We start from the raw sequence: 18,064 nt of genomic DNA on the forward strand, positions 1-18,064 counted from the left end.
TCATCAACTTGAAGCCTTGAGAGTTCATCTTTAATATATTGAATCTCATCATCCTTTTCCTCTATTCATTTTTGTACTCTAATTCCTCTCGTTTAATATTCACTTTGATGTATTTGAACCGATCACCTGGATCTTTAAAGCTGACAGTGCAAGTTATACAAATTGCAATTGAGATTTTAAAAAATATATACGAAGTTTCAGCATTCAGGTATCATTTCTGAGATACGACCCTGCGACTACCGTAGTTTGTGCTTTGCTTTTTCACGTTTATCAGGATCCGACCCCTATGCAAAGGCCTACTAGTAGGGATTTGATTTACATTTGGTCTGAACAATCCTCGGATGAAGGGAATCAATTCTGTAATTCTGTAGGTCTGGTCTCTTGAGACATGAGACATTCTATAAGAATGAAAAGATTTGGTTGATATTTAGCGTGAAGCATCATTGGGTGAAGGGGAATTAATTTTTTTTATAAATTGGATTGGAACTAAAGGTCAAATTTTGAATCTTTTCTCTGAAGACCATTTGTTATGACATTATGAAAAAAAAAATTGATTTCATCATTGTATCAACTGACCAAAAGTGGTCACTAGGTCAAAGGTCAATGTCAAATATAGAATCTTTCCACTCAAAAACTTTTTATATGAAATCATAAAGCAAAGTTCGTGGGAATAATACGTGTCACATAGGCACAGGTAAAAGTCACTTGGCCAAAGGAATAATTTGGTATAGACGACATGACTTTGAATAAACTAGTAAACCTTGTTGTTATCTATCGGATAAGTACTTTTTAATCCACGAAAGAACATTTACGTAAAACAATGAGTATATGTTTCAATAAAGAGACCAACGTATGAGACACCTCTATGCCAAACACTATCAAAACCGTTTAGTACAACAGACGATACATAGTAGTTCAGTGTCATTTGCTGATGTCTTCCAATGTCTTTGTCCATGCTTCAGCTAAAAATATATCAGGCAGTTCAAAATACTCTCTCATATATAAGCTTTTGTACATCGCGAAAAGGTCTGGTTGATTACCATGTTTGTCAGATGAAAGAAATTCCACAAGTTGTTTACTTTTCTGGTACAAATCCAACTCTGCGTTAAAATCGCGTAAGTAGTTATGCGGATTCCTATCCTGAACAACATATGGTGATGAAAATGCTAAGAGAAGGTCGTTTTTGTAAAGAAAATATTCCGCGATGTAACTTCTCCAAATATCAGACACGCGCCCAGGTACGCTGACAGGTAGCAACAAATAGGGGAACGCAGGTGCAAACCATAAAGTTGCCTGGGCATTAAATGGTGTGTATGAATTTCGAGGCAAAACTAATGGCCGGTGAGATTTCGGTGTTGCGCGGAAATTAAAGGGTATGTCACGTGTCAGTCTATAAATAGCATCTATATCGGGTTGTTTATTTGCTAAAGACTGTACTATGCCAAGTTTTACTGAAGTACCCTTTGTACACAGTTCAGGAAGAGTCGTTTTGTTTTTAATATCCTGTAGAGGGAAACCTCTTGGCCATGTGTATGATTCTGCAACTCCGAAATAGGGATATGGGTTCAGTAACGTATTATGTGCTGCTTTGCAATCTGTGACGTAAGTTAAAGGATTTGAAGGTTTAAAATCATTTAGGTCGATTATGCCAAAATTATCATCATCAAAATCCCAAATATATTTCGCCTTGTGATGTATAGCGTATATGTATCCGATGTTCTTCCTTCCAAATGTGTTTAATGGTATGGCCTCTGCTAACAAGGGGTATAACTTACTTTGTTCTGGTACTGAAAGATATTTGACTCTTTTTCGGGTGATATTATTAATATTTCCCACTTCGAAAAGGTATTTACTTTTTGGCGGTGTTTTCATGTCGGCTACTATCACTAAGCACCAATTTGTAAGTGATGCGATATGCTGGACCGCTTTTGAAGGAGAAAAAACAGTTGTAACAACTGCCCAGTTATCGCAAGCTGGCATATTGTCCAACTTTGCCAAATATTTATGTTTATTTTCGCAGGCTTCTGGTAAAGATGGTCTCACTATTTCTCCCGAGAACAATGACCCGGTTAAAGCCGCTGATATTCCATCCTTTGTTAAAGGCGCGTCTGGGGCGTATTCGTGTAGTTTTTCCAAAGAATTTCGAACTTGTTTCGGTAATTCTTCCGTTTTAATTGGTAAGGTTTCATAGTTTATATAGTGTCGATAAAAGGAGAAAGCTATGAAGCAACAACTGATGTAGATTACGTTATATAGGCACGTGAATCCAACGTTCTTCATAGTCCTCATTGTAAAAGGTGATGGATATCTCTTGTTCATCGTAGTTTCTACCGGATCGTGTGATCTTCTCAGGCGAACTGCAAAGTGGATACAAAACTTTCCATTAGATTGAAATCTGCGTGCAGTACCATGCACAAATTTACATTGAAGGAAAACCTTTACATGCAATAACGAAAAGGGTCAATATTTATTGGAGACATTTTAAAATCCTATCATTTGTTTATAGATTGGTATCCTCTTGAAACGAGTCGGCGAGGGGATATAGGGATAGGCTTGTGTGTAATTCATTACTATTACCGATTCACTTGTCCTGAAACTACACTTACTTACAATCACCATCTCTAGTACGTGTATGTGTTTTCAATGACATGGAGTCGAACATGAGGTCTCTGTCACTATGAATATACTTTCGACGTTTTCAATTGTCATGAATCTGCATGCGCTTACTTAAGACCATACTTTCTTGTACGTTTTTTCGTTTCCACCTGGGAGTAAATTTAGCTCACTACAACAGGTTTTCAACATCCTCGCTCTTACGACTCACTTAAAGTTTCAAACATCCTGAATCTGTATATTTTAGGTGGTACTCTAACTATCAATAGGTTTTCAACATCCTCGCTCTAACGTTTCAATTATCTCGAATCTATATACTCTAGGTTAACAACATCATCTCTAGTATAAATTCGAACTTCAATCACAAAGTGTCAAACATGGGGTCATTGTTACTATACATATGGGTTTGGCATCCTCGCTCTATCGACTTCATTGATGTTGCGATTGTTCTGGCACTCTACACACTTACGCCACCGTTTCGAAAAGTTAAGATTTTAACCACCTAGGTCAAGATTGGGGTCACTATTACTTCAATCATATCTTCGACGCCCATAATCTACATACGTCATTAATAATATATGATTGTTCTGAAACTTCATACACTTACTCAAAACTCTCATCACTTTTGTGATATTGACTTTCCATCTACTAAGATACAAATTTAGGCCACTCCTGTTACCAACTTTATTCACAGATACTAAGAGTTTAAAGCATCTGTTAAATGCTGTAATATAAAATTTTACTATTTCTAAGTTAGATATTGCACTTGTCTCAGTCAGAATAATTTTTATAAATAGGAAGTTTTGAATCTTAAGGTTCGCTTCTATCATCTGAGATTATGATGATTCACCATCTCGAAAAGAACATTTTACTTCCTAACGATTACACAATAGAGAACTTCCCGTATATAAATATCGGCCGTCTCCAATCAATATGCTAATGTACGTTCAATATGACAGGTCGTTCTGGTTGGTCTATACTATTATAAGAATTACACAATGGCTTTCTAAATAGTTACAAAAATTATACACTACACAGGAGTAATTTGTGAGTGATTCAAAGGAATATAGTAAATTGTGGCAACGAAGTGTTTTATGAGTGGCTTATTCATGTAGTATTGAGGTTACAAGTATTAGTTTTGTGAATTGTTTTTATCTTCAATGTTACTGTCTTGATTTCATATATCCCGGGTCAAAGGCGAGGGAAATATAGTACCCAAGCAGGTAGTATTAGATCACAGCACCTACCTATAACCTATAACAAATGTATCATACTGCATCACCAATGGAAATAAATATTAAAAAAAAAAATGATATCGTTTTACTCAACAAGACATTTTAAATGTGAGCGTATGTGCAGTATCTTTCCTGTCCTTTGTGTGGAACCTGTGGACTTCCACAACGCTCACATTTTTACTACACAGGGAAATACCGGAACCATATTCAGTGTCCTGTGTTACGCAGCTACACTAACATTTTACAAACGAATGACCAAAAATAGCAATCTTCTACTGTAAATAAAACACCTTATACCTTGAACAGTGTTGGGAACACGCTCGTAATGTCAAAACTTCAAGCGGCTAATGTTGACTAATCACTCAAACGCTTGTATCGGTTTCGGTATTTCAAGCTCATCAGCGACTTAGCAAGCTTCCGGTACACCGCTTATGTCACAGGTAACATACAAATACATTTATAGTGAGTCGAGCAATTTAGCACAAAAATATCTAAATTTTTCTGTCAAGGTGGAATATTGCATTATTTAATACTTCGACTATTACTAGCAACAAGAATCATTGCTACGCGAGTATTTCCTATGCCATGGAGAATTGAAATTACTTCACCGTTGCCAACGTACGTGTAAACATTCCTCATTTATGCTCGGTAAAACGAAATTACTATTAAATACATGAACTAGTTGAATTGATATCCGTATGTTACAATGTGCGACATTTTATATGAAGCTTGGGGCCAACAAATAGTTGATATGCGTCACATTTCGGTAGCTTATTAAAGACAGTATTGAGCATGTGCGAATCGGGAATTTCTATTCTCCTTTTCATAAGCGATGTAAGTGATTGAATACACGAACGTGGGTTTTTTACAGGTACTTTTGTTTTTAATAGAGATGAAAATATGAATTATTTGTTTGTTTGATTGAAAACATTGTCTAGTAATGGTGAGCCTACATATAATGAAATTTTGAATGCAGCCGAACCAATGAAAAGCTGAAGTAAGGAAATCGTTTTCCTTCGAAAATGGCTGTAGTAGAGGTTAGCCTACAGAGTAATTGAAATGTATATAACTAAGACTATCCTCGGAAAGTTGAAAACTGGTCGCAATTAATATATACAAATGTATTACCAAAAAACAATTTGAAAGAAATTAACAATTGTTGAACTATCAAATCCTATATCCAGTGCCTATACATACGGTAGAACCCAACAAGTATCATACATAAGAATGATCGAATGATGAAGAGGATAAGAAGAAAGTAGAGTAAATTTCTTTTTAATATCAGCCTAATAAAGGTCATTCAATTCACAATATGTTACATATTTACACGCGTACAAGTTAGAACCCCGAGCGAATTTCTACTCATCGGCGCTACATGTAATAATGAGACAAACAATTACACTAAATGGGTTAGGTAAAGATACACTGATATCATATCAGCTAAAGCCCCATGGCATATATTTACATCTGCGCTGCCTGCCCGTATACGTGTAATGTGAGACTTGAAAGAAACTTACGTCTTGAATATACCAGGCATTCAATTCCATATGATTTAATTACATATATATTTAAAAGAATATGACAGCGGTACATGTAAATCGGTACCAGTTAACTGTAAACCATATTTTTTACGGATCGCGGTCGGTAGTTACTGCTGTATTTCACCACAGACCAAATGTAGACACGTTGACGTGTTTAGCTCACCCCTCGAAGATAGGGAGAGCTTATGTTGTCACCTAGCGACGGCGTCGGTGTCGGCGTCGGCGTCGGCGTCAGCGTCAGCGTTGGTTTCTTAATGTAAGTTTTTTGTGCATGTGTTGAAAGGCGTTATTACACTCCTTTATTAGTGTACTAGAGTCCTAATATTTGGTGTGAGGGTTGCTGAGTGTGTTAACTACCCAGGTATTATTTCACGGAGGCAGCTTTGTTTCATAAATAATAATTTCAATGCTTACTGTAATGAAAAACTTAAATATTACTTTAACTATTTTACTTTGAAATGTTAAAAAAATTTATGTTAAATTGTTTGTAAAATATTTCATTAGGTGAATTCACTCCCTTATGTTAGTATGTGAGGCATAGTGATATACTATGTGAGGCGAGCTTTGTACAGATGGAAGCACTCTTGCTGCTTTATAATATTTTTATATATTATCTTTCCGGTAAAATTCAACTTAAATTATTATGACGACAGTGCAATGGAGTGACAGAAAAATGACCAGGTTCTCAAATTAGCTTTTGTTAAATATGGTCGTTTTCACGAATTGTCTGGGTTAATGAACAGACACGTAACAAAAGCCGAATAGTTTAATATTTCATTCATGGTTACCATCATTTGTAACACAAACTGTAGAAATTAATATATTATTTGATGTCAGTTTACCTGACGAAAGATATGCAATACATCACACACAGAAGTACGATGGCCGATATCGGACGGGCAAAACAGTGTTACTAGTAGTACGTTTTCGTCAACGAAAAATGTACGTACATATTATGTGTCAAAAATATCTACTGCTAGTAGTAGATAAATTTGTACACAAAAAGTGTACGTACAAATCCTGTGTCAAAAATCTGTTACTAGTAACACATTTTTGACACAAAATTTGTACGTACATAGTTTGTGTACACATTTATCTACTACTTCTAAATATCAATTAGCATTCCTTTTATTCTTGATTGATTACCATGCGGTCGTATGCTGGTTTTGCCTGATAAGGTAATGCAAGCCAGAACCCAATTATCTGCTCGAATTTAAAGCCACATACTCCCAAATAACCTAAAATTCTAGTTGCGCACATGTATCAATGGCAGCCCAAGATGTTCATTCGTGCTCTCCTATAAAAATGGCCACTGAGCTGGACGCTTGGCCGGAGGATCTGTGTATAAAATTAACTTGCGATCGCCGCATTTCTTTTTATCGCAAGATTTGCCATTGAGCCGAGAACGAGGCTATGACAAAGTGCACTGAACATAAACTAGCTACTGTACACACATGACCGTAATTTACGTTACGAGTATACGTGAGGAATTTTGACTGTTAATGCTTTAATTTTAACATCTTAACAGAATGTTCGCGTAATAACTGAACAAAATAAACCAAACATCGGTGAAGTTGACAATGTTCAAAAGCCAGAGACGTGGGATATACGTCTCTGCAAAAGCTAACAAGCAATCCAATAGGCGTCCAGCAAAATCGGAATCCAGTCTAGTCCCTTTTCCTCTCTCGCTAAGTTCCAACGAATCATTTCCTATTCCTAGGAAATACTCGGGTTTTGCTGATTCCCTTTTACGTTACTTTTGGGCATAATCTGTCTGTGTTTTGGCAGGCTCAAGCATTCGTCGTTCCACCATTTTGTATAGACTGATTACACGCCTGTTGCATTATATGACTATTTCGTTTGGAAACTTGGTCTGTCGGACCCAGTTATTATTTTTGGGAATATCCCATTTACTTTCATAAATACACATTTTCCTCCAGTTTTTGATTCGCGATGATTGGTTAGATATATATTAAGTTTGAAAACTGTTAAGATCTCGAAATGTAAACATTCCCTTTGAAGCATTTGGCTTTAAAGTATGACGTTAAGTAAAGCCAGAATATCCAGCCAGCGTAATGGAAGACTGGTATCACTCAAAACCGAAGAATGTTAATTGATATTTAGAAGTAGTAGATAAATGTGTACACAAACTATGTACGTACAAATTTTGTGTCAAAAATGTGTTACTAGTATGCATTACCTTATCAGGCAAAACCAGCATACGACCGCATGGTAATCAATCAAGAATAAAAGGAATGCTAATTGATATTTAGAAGTAGTAGATAAATGTGTACACAAACTATGTACGTACAAATTTTGTGTCAAAAATGTGTTACTAGTAACAGGTTTTTGACACAGGATTTGTACGTACACTTTTTGTGTACAAATTTATCTACTACTAGCAGTAGATATTTCTGACACATAATATGTACGTACATTTTGCGTTGACGAAAACGTACTACTAGTAACACTGTTTTGCCCGTCCGATATCGGCCATCGTACTTCTGTGTGTGATGTATTGCATATCTTTCGTCAGGTAAACTGACATCAAATAATATATTAATTTCTACAGTTTGTGTTACAGATGATGGTAACCATGAATGAAATATTAAACTATTCGGCTTTTGTTACGTGTCTGTTCATTAACCCAGACAATGCTTGAAAACGACCATATTTAACAAAAGCTAATTTGAGAACCTGGTCATTTTTCTGTCACTCCATTGCACTGTCGTCATAATAATTTAAGTTGAATTTTACCGGAAAGATAATACATATTGAAAAATTAGCAAAATAGGATAATACTTACTATGGATTAATACAACACATCCAATTTCGATCAATATTGTCTTGTACGTGATGTACTCAAATATCGCAGATGAATAGGGCTTCTTTATAACATTCAATGCAAGCACGACCGCTAGCCAAAGGGTAGTCGTCGCCTAATGGTATGACACAGTTCCTTTTCTTAAGTGATTCTACGAAAACGCATTCAAGCGTAGGCTAAATGTACTATGCTCTCTGTTCTAGCGCTGTTTAAAAACAACATGGAGGACTATAGTCTGTTTCATATAATGTTTATCTGGATTTTACCTGTGTCTCCCACTATTTCTTAGAAAGAACACATACTTTGATAGAATCTAATTTCAAAATGTTCATCAAATTTTTAACACCATATATCATTTTTATCAGCTAGAGCTTCGGCAGACACATAGAGTATATAACGGCTCATGTAATGATGCTTTGAATGATTAATTTGCATTAAAGTAGTTCTTCTTCTTCTTCTTCTTCTTCTTCTTCTTCTTCTTTTTCGTTTATTCTATTTTATTACCGGCGTATATTGTGGGTCCATCGACTGACGCATTTCATGTTGAACAAAGAAACAGAATTTAAATAAGGAAGTGCATGCATGATATGTCATATAAGCAGCATGTATTACACACTAATGTTACAGTTAAATTTATGACCATTAAAAACACATCAGTACATTTTAGAGTCTAAATATTGGTCACGTGATTGATGCTGGAGTTATTTAACTGGTGCGAACTTGATGTCTAGCTGTTACACAATCCCGATCAACCGCCAACATCAAAGCATATGTACACAAAGTGACGTCACTTCGCAACAAGTTTGGTAGACAGAGTATGAACAGCAGATATATACGCACGTTTACTTGTATACTGGAGGTGTACAGTACCCGAGTGTTCAAAAAGGGGCGACATCCCTACTGGAAACGGCCATCATCCTCACAACTATTCATAGGAGCATGCGCGTATCATCGCCAAAGAGACCACCATTACTTGCTGCGTGAAGGGAGTAATAGTGACGGTCCGATGATTGGAACAGAGGCACACGGAGCATAGTCAAATAACTACCCACCGCATTATTATCCATTAAGAGATTCGCTGTACATCGCAACATAGTCAAATAACTACCCACAGCATTATTATCCATTAAGAGATTCGCTGTACATCGCAACATAGTCAAATAACTACCCACAGCATTATTATCCATTAAGAGATTCGCTGTACATCGCAACATAGTCAAATAACTACCCACAGCATTATTATCCATTAAGAGATTCGCTGTACATCGCAACATAGTCAAATAACTACCCACAGCATTATTATCCATTAAGAGATTCGCTGTACATTGCAACATAGTCAAATAACTACCCACAGAATTCTAATCCATTAAGAAACTCGCTGTATATCGCTTTGGGTAAAAGGATTCCTCAACCGACCAGGACCAACCAGAACGTCAACTTTGAGAGAGAAAAAAAAACAATTCAGGCAGGTGCCAGAGAGGAGTTTCTTCTACGTGAAGACGTTAACTTATCCAGAACAATAGCCTTAACGACATCCAACAACGTGATTGACCAGAGGGGAACACACACAATCTTCTAAGATGTGTATCAGCGAAATTTATGGACCATCCTTTATTACGTCATTATGCATTTACTGAATATATTAATATTATACCATGTATATTTGTGTGCATTTTGTAATATGTTTAATCTTATCAACTAGTGTATGTCCAGTGCGTTATTATGTAATTCTGTTTTCGGTGTTCCAAGATCTACATTTTAGTTCAACTGAGCGAAGCGATAGTTAGCAGTTCTATAATTATGTTGTGTATGCATCATTTATTTTTATATCTAGCAAGCATTTCCAAAATCAGGAAATGACTGTTAGAATTTATCATAGCATACACAGTACAGTATATGGATGAATTTATAATAACATATATCATAACATGCACAGTACATTATATGCAAGAATTTATCATAACATACACAGCACATTATATGCATTATCTTATATTTGTGAACTGTACGGGGATATCTTTTACCTGTTCATAGGTACTATATCAGGACAGACAATAATTGCATAAATCCTTTAGTAAAAATAAAGAAAATGGAAAAAAAATAATGGGTACTCACATGTAATGATTTTACACGTCACTGACTTTTATAAGGGGCCGCGGTGGCCGAGTGGTTAAGGTGTCCCGACACTTTATCACTAGCCCTCCACCTCTGGGTTACGAGTTCGAAACCTACGTGGGGCAGTTGCCAGGTACTGACCGTAGGCCGGTGGTTTTTCTCCAGGTACTCCGGCTTTCCTCCACCTCCAAAACCTGGCACGTCCTTAAATGACCCTGGCTGTTAATAGGACGTTAAACAAAAACAAACAAACAAGCTGAATTTTATATATGGCTCCGAGGATTCCCAGTTTTTATTGCTAAGAATGTCCCGTGGCTTCTGCCTGTGTGATTATTAACACATCTAAGGCATCGATGGAGTTTGCTGACAGGTTTAACTTCATTAGATATAATCAAACTAACTGAAACGAGAGTAAGTTATGTACAATCTCAACAAGATAGAAAATATTTGTTTTACGTTTCAAACCGCCGATTCCAACTGACACATATAACTAGTAATGCTTCCGATCGAACTTATTTGACACATGCAAATATACACAACGTTAAATAGGATACACGAGGAAAATTATTTTATTCCATACACTTGTTATCTTAACTGATATACCACGTGATAAATTGGCAACAGTGTATAATTGTTTTTGTTTAATCACTGCCGTGTGTGACCACATTCAACGCCTCCAATTGAAAATCGTTTTCTTTTCGTTCAATTTACTTTTGTTCCTAATTCATATCCCAAACACTAAAAAATGAAAATACCTGTCTCGTGACCGTTAACAGGCAAAGAGTTGTGAACACATTAACAAACGGGAAATACAAACATTGCTCAGCATTTCAGCTCTGTTTCAAAATATTTATTGAAATTAATGAAGCCTTGAGTGAATAATTTTCAGGGAAAGCATTGAACATCGCCATCAACAATAATAGCATACCTACGAAATCCAGGAGAGGACTGAAAATTGAATCTGAGAGTGATGCGTCTAATAGTAAGATGTGATTTCGCGGTGTCGTCTTTGAATGTATTTGAGCGAAGTCATTTAATGTACTCTATCAATAGAGCACACAAATACAATTATTGTCAAACTTTTCTTTCTTTTTTTAAACAAGAGAATTTACAAATATGGTACAAAAGATATAAGTCGTGCGTCTAAGATAGATAATAAGCTTTCCCTCATCACCAATTGTATTTTGTCGCTTTGTTATTCGATTCACTGAATTTAGCTGCTACGTTTGGAGAATTTGAACTCGACAAGGTCATATTTGTAAGCAAAGAAGTTATTTGATAAGCATGTTTCCCAATGCTAAAGATATTGTCTTTTCTAAATTTAAAATCAACTAACTCGAGTTAGATAGACATGATAAACTATCGTCACTTGTTGGAGAACCTCTCTTCCTCAAACTTCATATGTAGGTTTCCCTTGGCCCCTAGTTGTGCCCATTCGAGTTTAAGTCTGATGGCCACAGTCCATCACGTACCATTAGTCAACCAGTATCTATGTGATCTATGTGTGTATATCTAACTACCCTACATGTTTTATTGCATCCAAGTAAGGACGTCTGAGCTTATATATAAAATTCCATTTTGCGGTGATTAATATCAGTGTTAGACCTGTAATACGTGGTATACGTGGCGCATTCTTCTTAACAGTTACTTTTATCGGAGTTTACATCCCAGTGTGAAGATAAAGTCCTATATTTCGAAAAGTCTAACATGAATTAACATAAAAAAAACCTTATAAAATAGAGTTGTAAAAGTTTTCCAGTGTTGTGGTATTTCATGCTGTCGTCTCGTTGCCCGTGTTTCTAGTGAGCAAATCACACGCATACTATATACAGTGTACACTGTGCAAAGCATTCGTATTTATATGGATAGAGTTAAGTATTTGATATAAGATATTCAAATATTTGTTGTAAATTGGTATGTTATCTTGAAAATTGTACTTTATTTTGTGTTGCCTTGGGGATGAGAGTAGCTGACTGACTGTTGTTCCATTACTATGCAAACATGTGCGATAAATATAAATCTGCTACAAAGTGACACACTTACATCATTCCGTTACGACCGAGTTTTGCAATCTGACGGCGGGAACTTTAAAGTTGTAAACGTAACTATAAGGATTGATTGTCAATGGTGTTACTTCAATGTACTGATTAAGAGAAATGAGCTTCGTGCAAATGGTACATGACAGCTTCGCAGATCATTTGCACGAGGTCTACTTTCCTTCAACAGTCAATAGAAACAACACAATAGGCAATCATTCCTTAAATAAAATAATTATATTGTAAAAGGAATGCTATTTTATCGAATAGCAATTTTCTTAGTAATCGAGGCGCCACTATGATACATCCTTATTGCTCTGTCTATAGTATCGTGTATGAATAGATAAGAAATACAATCTCTCCATATATGAAGTCTTTATTAAAAAGTGAAACGCAAATACAAGATATCGAGGCAAATGATCAATAGATCTTCATATACAAAGCGATAGGAAGCGTTGAAAGAAAACGAATGCGTTTGTGGTAAAATCAGCATCTGACTAAACTCTCCGATGGTTTCAGTAAAGGAGTCTACACAGGATAATTTCTACAAACAAATATCTTTGCACAAGCAAGATTAAGAACTCCCTTATCTGTTCTTTTTGTAATTATAATGTTGAATTGATTATTCACTTATTATTTTGGAATGTCCCTCAATATCTTACTTGTGGAAAGAATTAATCCTGTGAATAGAAACCCATACATGTATTGTTATTTACCTAAACAATGTCAGTGTAATTTTAGGTTTTCGTGAACACGTAATTTAAACAAAAATGCTAACAATTTTAGCAAAATTTCATAAATGCAAACATAAACATCAACTCAGCCAAACACTACCTTATTTCGCGACTAGAAAACTAGAAACTAGAAAAAAAGCATACATACACTTAAAAAGCATGACGTTACAAAATTTCATAAGAAATTGGTGCATTTAAATGATGTTATTGGTCGATAAATTTGGTCCCTGTATCCCTTTGTAAATATATAATTTTAATAATAGGGGATGAGGAATGATATGGACAGAATGAAAGTGCGAGTAAAAGGGGATGTCACTAATTGTTTTAAAAAGTGCAAATGAAAGGGGATGTCACTAATTGTTTTAAAAGATGCGAGTGAAAGGGGATGTCACTTAACGTTTTAAAAAAAAGTGCGAATAAAAGGGAATGAAAGGGGATGTCAATAATTGTTTTTAAAAAGCGCAAATGAAAGGGGATGTCACTAAATGTTTTAAAAGGTGCGAGTGAAAGGGGATGTCACGAAATGTTTAAAACAAAGTGCGAATGAAATGGGGATGTCACTAAACGTTTTTAAAAAAAGTCCGAATGCAAGGGGATGTCAATAATTGTTTTTTAAAAAGTCCGAATGAAAGGGGATGCCACTAATTATTTTTTTAAAGTGCGAATGAAAGGGGATATCAATAATTGTTTTTAAAAAAACTGCGAATGAAAGGGGATGTCACTTATTGTTTAAAAAAAGGGCGAATGAAATTAAATGTCACTTATTGTTTACAAAATTGCGAATGAAAGGGAATGTCACTTATTGTTTAAAAAGATATAACATTTCCTTTTGCGAGCCGAGTCATAATTAGTACGAATAGTCATAGTATTGGTTTGAACTGCCCGTACAAGTTATCCATTGTAATTGTCAAAAAGCCTTTTTTTTTTTTTTAAACAACAAATTCTGCATTTCAGTCCTATGTACACCCATATTATGCTTATTTGTACTTTGATATTCCTCATATATTAAAAATGTACAAATTCTAATATATTTTGATATGTAGAAGAAATACATTTTACAAAATATTGCGAAATACTCAGTTAACCAATTGCAGCCTTCGTATGTAGTCATGTAGTCAAGTACGTATAAATAAAGATGTCGGCGCCCTGGAGAAGACGCATGACGTCACTTCTGACATCATAAGAGGATACGTAGACGTCAATGAAGACAGGCGATGTTGATATATTACGTAGAAAAAGAGTAATACGCCAATTTACATTGCGAGAGATGAAAACAGCTGACCTATCACTATCACCTAATAAGTTTTCATAGCACAGCACATTGCTTGATGCTCGTTACAATAACGGACCTTTACTATATTTAGTAAGCAGTATACCTAGCTATTTATGGTTTGGTGAACTCTGCTAGGGATTTAACTCGGAGCATCTTGCTTACTTGTCTTATATACAACTCATCGAGATTAATTTCTATTTTCATCTCGATTCTGATGATATTTGGTACATAGGTATAGTATGAAGCACAAACACTGTTATAATATCGACGACTCTAGTTCAGAGACATATTTAACGTTGCTTGTTATAATTAGTTTTTTAGCAAACATGAGGCGATGCTCGATATACATTCTGTATAATATAATTAGTTATTTTTAATAAAATGAATCTATACTACATATGTATTAATAATGTGTATGCGTTTCATAGAACAACCGACGCTTAGTAATTCAGTGTCATTTCCTGATGTCTTCCAATGTCTTTGTCCATGCTTCAGCTAAAAATATATCAGGCAGTTCAAAATACTCTCTCATATATAAGCTTTTGTACATTGCCAAAAGGTGTGGTTGATTACCATGTTTGTCAGATGAAAGAAATTCCACAAGTTGTTTACTTTTCTGGTACAAATCCAACTCTGCGTTAAAATCACGTAAGTAGTTATGCGGATTCCTATCCTGAACAACATATGGTGATGAAAATGCTAAGAGAAGGTCGTTTTTGTAAAGAAAATATTCCGCGATGTAACTTCTCCAAATATCAGACACGCGCCCATGTACGCTGATAGGTAGCAACAAATAGGGGAACGCAGGTGCAAACCATAAAGTTGCCTGGGCATTAAATGGTGTGTATGAATTTCGAGGCAAAACTAATGGCCGGTGAGATTTCGGTGTTGCGCGGAAATTAAAGGGTATGTCACGTGTCAGTCTATAAATAGCATCTATATCGGGTTGTTTATTTGCTAGAGACTGTACTATACCAAGTTTTACTGAAGTACTTTTGGTACATAGTTTAGGTAGAGTCGTTTTGTTTTTAATATCCTGTAGAGGGAAACCTCTTGGCCATGTGTATGATTCTGCAACTCCGAAATAGGGATATGGGTTCAGTAACGTATTATGTGCTGCTTTGCAATCTGTGACGTAAGATAAAGGATTTGAAGGTTTAAAATCATTAAGTTCGATTAAGCCAAAATTATCATCATCAAAATCCCAAATATAGTTCGCCTCGTGATGTATAGCGTACATGTATCCGATGTTCTTCCTTCCAAATGTGTTTAATGGTATGGCCTCTGCTAACAAGGGATATAACTTACTTTGTTCTGGTACTGAAAGATATTTGACTCTTTTTCGGGTGATATGATTGACATTTCCCATTTCGAACAAGTATTTACTTTCTGGCGGTGTTTTCATGTCGGCTACTATCACTAAGCACCAATTTGTAAGTGATGCGATATGCTGAACTGCTTTCGAAGGAGAAAAAACAGTTGTAACAACTGCCCAGTTATCGCAAGCTGGCATATTGTCCAGCTTTGCCAAATATTTATGTTTATTTTTGTAGGCTTCTGGTAAAGATGTTCTCACTATTTCCCCCGAGAACAATGTCCCGGTCAGGGCAGCTGAAAGTCCATTTTGTGCAAAACTCTCATCTGTGTTGCGTTCAGGTCGTTTCTGCAAGGAAGCTTGAACTTGTTTCGGTAATTCATTCATTTTCAAGGAAGTTCGAACTAGTTTCGGTAATTCTTTTATTTCGATTGGTAAGGTTTCGATGTCTATATAGTACCGATAAATGGAAAAAGCCATGAAGCAACAACTGATGTAGATTACATGATATAAGCACGTGGATCCAACGTTCTTCATATTCATCATTGTAAAAGGAGCTGGATTCCTCCTGCGCATATTCAGTAGTCTTCACTAAAAGGTGTGTTCTTCTCTGGCGAACTGCAAAAAATAGATATAATGCATTTTATTAGATTAAAATGTGTATGAAAAAATATTTCCGATAAATTGATGGCGTTGAATAAACAAATATTCAATAATAATGATATGAGCAATATTCCATGAAAAAATATCACATGGAAAGTTTATTATCCCTTCGGCATTGGGATATAGGGATAGACTCGTTCGTACTTACGTAACCATACCACATTCTCTCTCAACTGTCTTTATTAAATATGCAATTGTCCTGAAACTTGAAAACACTTACTTACAACCATTATATCTCGTAAGAGCCCCTTTACTGATTTGATTAACGTTCATCACTATTATGTGTTGTACGAGTTTGAGTTTCAACCATTTGGAGTCGAAATTGAGGTCACTGTTACTGTAATTATATCTTTGACGTCATTCCTCAACTGACTTAATTAAGTTTCTCATAGTCCTGATACAGCATACACTTTCTTACAACCATCATCCTTTTGCGAAGGTTTGGGCTTCAATCTATTTGGGTCAAGATTGAGGGCCCTTTCACTATTAATATATTTTTTAACAAAAACATCTACCGACTTCATAATTCCTCATTTCCATCCCTTTATTCCATATCTTTATTCCTTTCACTGTTTTCTGTTTCCTGTCTTTTATATATCTGATATCTTTTATCTGTATAGTTTCTCTTTTATCTCTTAATTTTGCTGATCATTACACTAAATTATCTCTTTATTCCGCTCCCGTATCACTTTATTGCTGTCTTTATCTCCTTATTGCTCTTTGTCTCTTTATTTCTCTCTTTTATCCCTTTATTCACCTTTTACATCCCTTATTTCCCTCTTTTATCTTCTAGTTGCTCTCTTTTATCATTTTCATTTACATTATCTTTTTTTCTCTGATCTCCTTATGCCTCCCTTTTATCTCCTCATTGCTCTCTTTTATCATTTATTCCTTTCTTTTATCTCTTGATTTCTATCCGGTTAATTTAGGTTTAAACATTGGGACTTTTCTGAATGTCCTATCCTTCAATATAGACCGACAAGAAAAATTAAATCATCTTTACGCCAGACTTAGTTCAGTTCGTAAGAGTTACTTCCCTTTTATCGGTGGTATATAAGCTAATAAATTCAGGAGTTGTGCTGGCCCGTGACACCATGACAACGACAGAACAACGTGATGAAATACACGCTTTATTTGATAAAAAAAAAAGAAAAACGAAATTATACGGTAATGTTCTTCCATAATTAGTTTGATCCATTACTGCAAGAAAGGTGATATGATTATATTCAAGACAAAACAGTTCCGGTTAATTTTTAGCCCACCATCATCAGATGGTGGGCTATTCAAATCGCCCTGCGTCCGTGGTCCGTCGTCCGTCCGTCCGTCCGTCCGTCCGTCCGTCCGTCCGTCCGTCCGTCCCTCCGTCCGTCCCTCCGTCCGTCCGTCCGTCCGTAAACAATTCTTGTTATCGCTAATCCTCAGAAAGTACTGAAGGGATCTTTCTCAAATTTCATATGTAGGTTTCCCTTGGTGCCTAGTTATGCATATTGCATTTTGGGACCGATCGGAAAACAACATGGCCGACAGGCAGCCATCTTGGATTTTGACCATTGAAGTTTGTTATCGCTATTTCTAAGAAAGAGCTGAAGGGATCTTTCTCAAATTTCTTATGTTGGTTTCCCTTGGTGCCTAGTTATGCATATTGCATTTTGGGACCGATCGGAAAACAACATGGCCGACAGGCAGCCATCTTGGATTTTGACAATTGAAGTTTG

At 35.8% G+C, this 18,064-nt stretch overlaps 1 protein-coding gene across 4 annotated transcripts in view; it reads right to left on the bottom strand.

The window, feature by feature from the left end:
- Positions 1 to 858: 858 nt before the first annotated feature.
- Positions 859 to 18,064, bottom strand: part of LOC117329660 (probable glycosyltransferase STELLO2) — a 41,373-nt gene continuing 24,167 nt past the window's right edge. For 2 of the 4 annotated variants that reach the window (XM_033887695.1, XM_033887694.1), the window contains exon 2: positions 14,002 to 16,304. In XM_033887695.1, coding sequence (XP_033743586.1) covers positions 14,826 to 16,262 — 1,437 coding nt within the window. In that variant the 5' untranslated portion in view covers positions 16,263 to 16,304 and the 3' untranslated portion in view covers positions 14,002 to 14,825. Of the gene's footprint in view, positions 944 to 14,001; positions 16,305 to 18,064 lie in introns of those variants that run through there. The other 2 variants (XM_033887697.1, XM_033887696.1) reach the window with 2 other exon arrangements.

This window comes from Pecten maximus, chromosome 6 (assembly GCF_902652985.1).
Source record: "Pecten maximus chromosome 6, xPecMax1.1, whole genome shotgun sequence".
Lineage (NCBI taxonomy): Eukaryota > Metazoa > Mollusca > Bivalvia > Pectinida > Pectinidae > Pecten > Pecten maximus.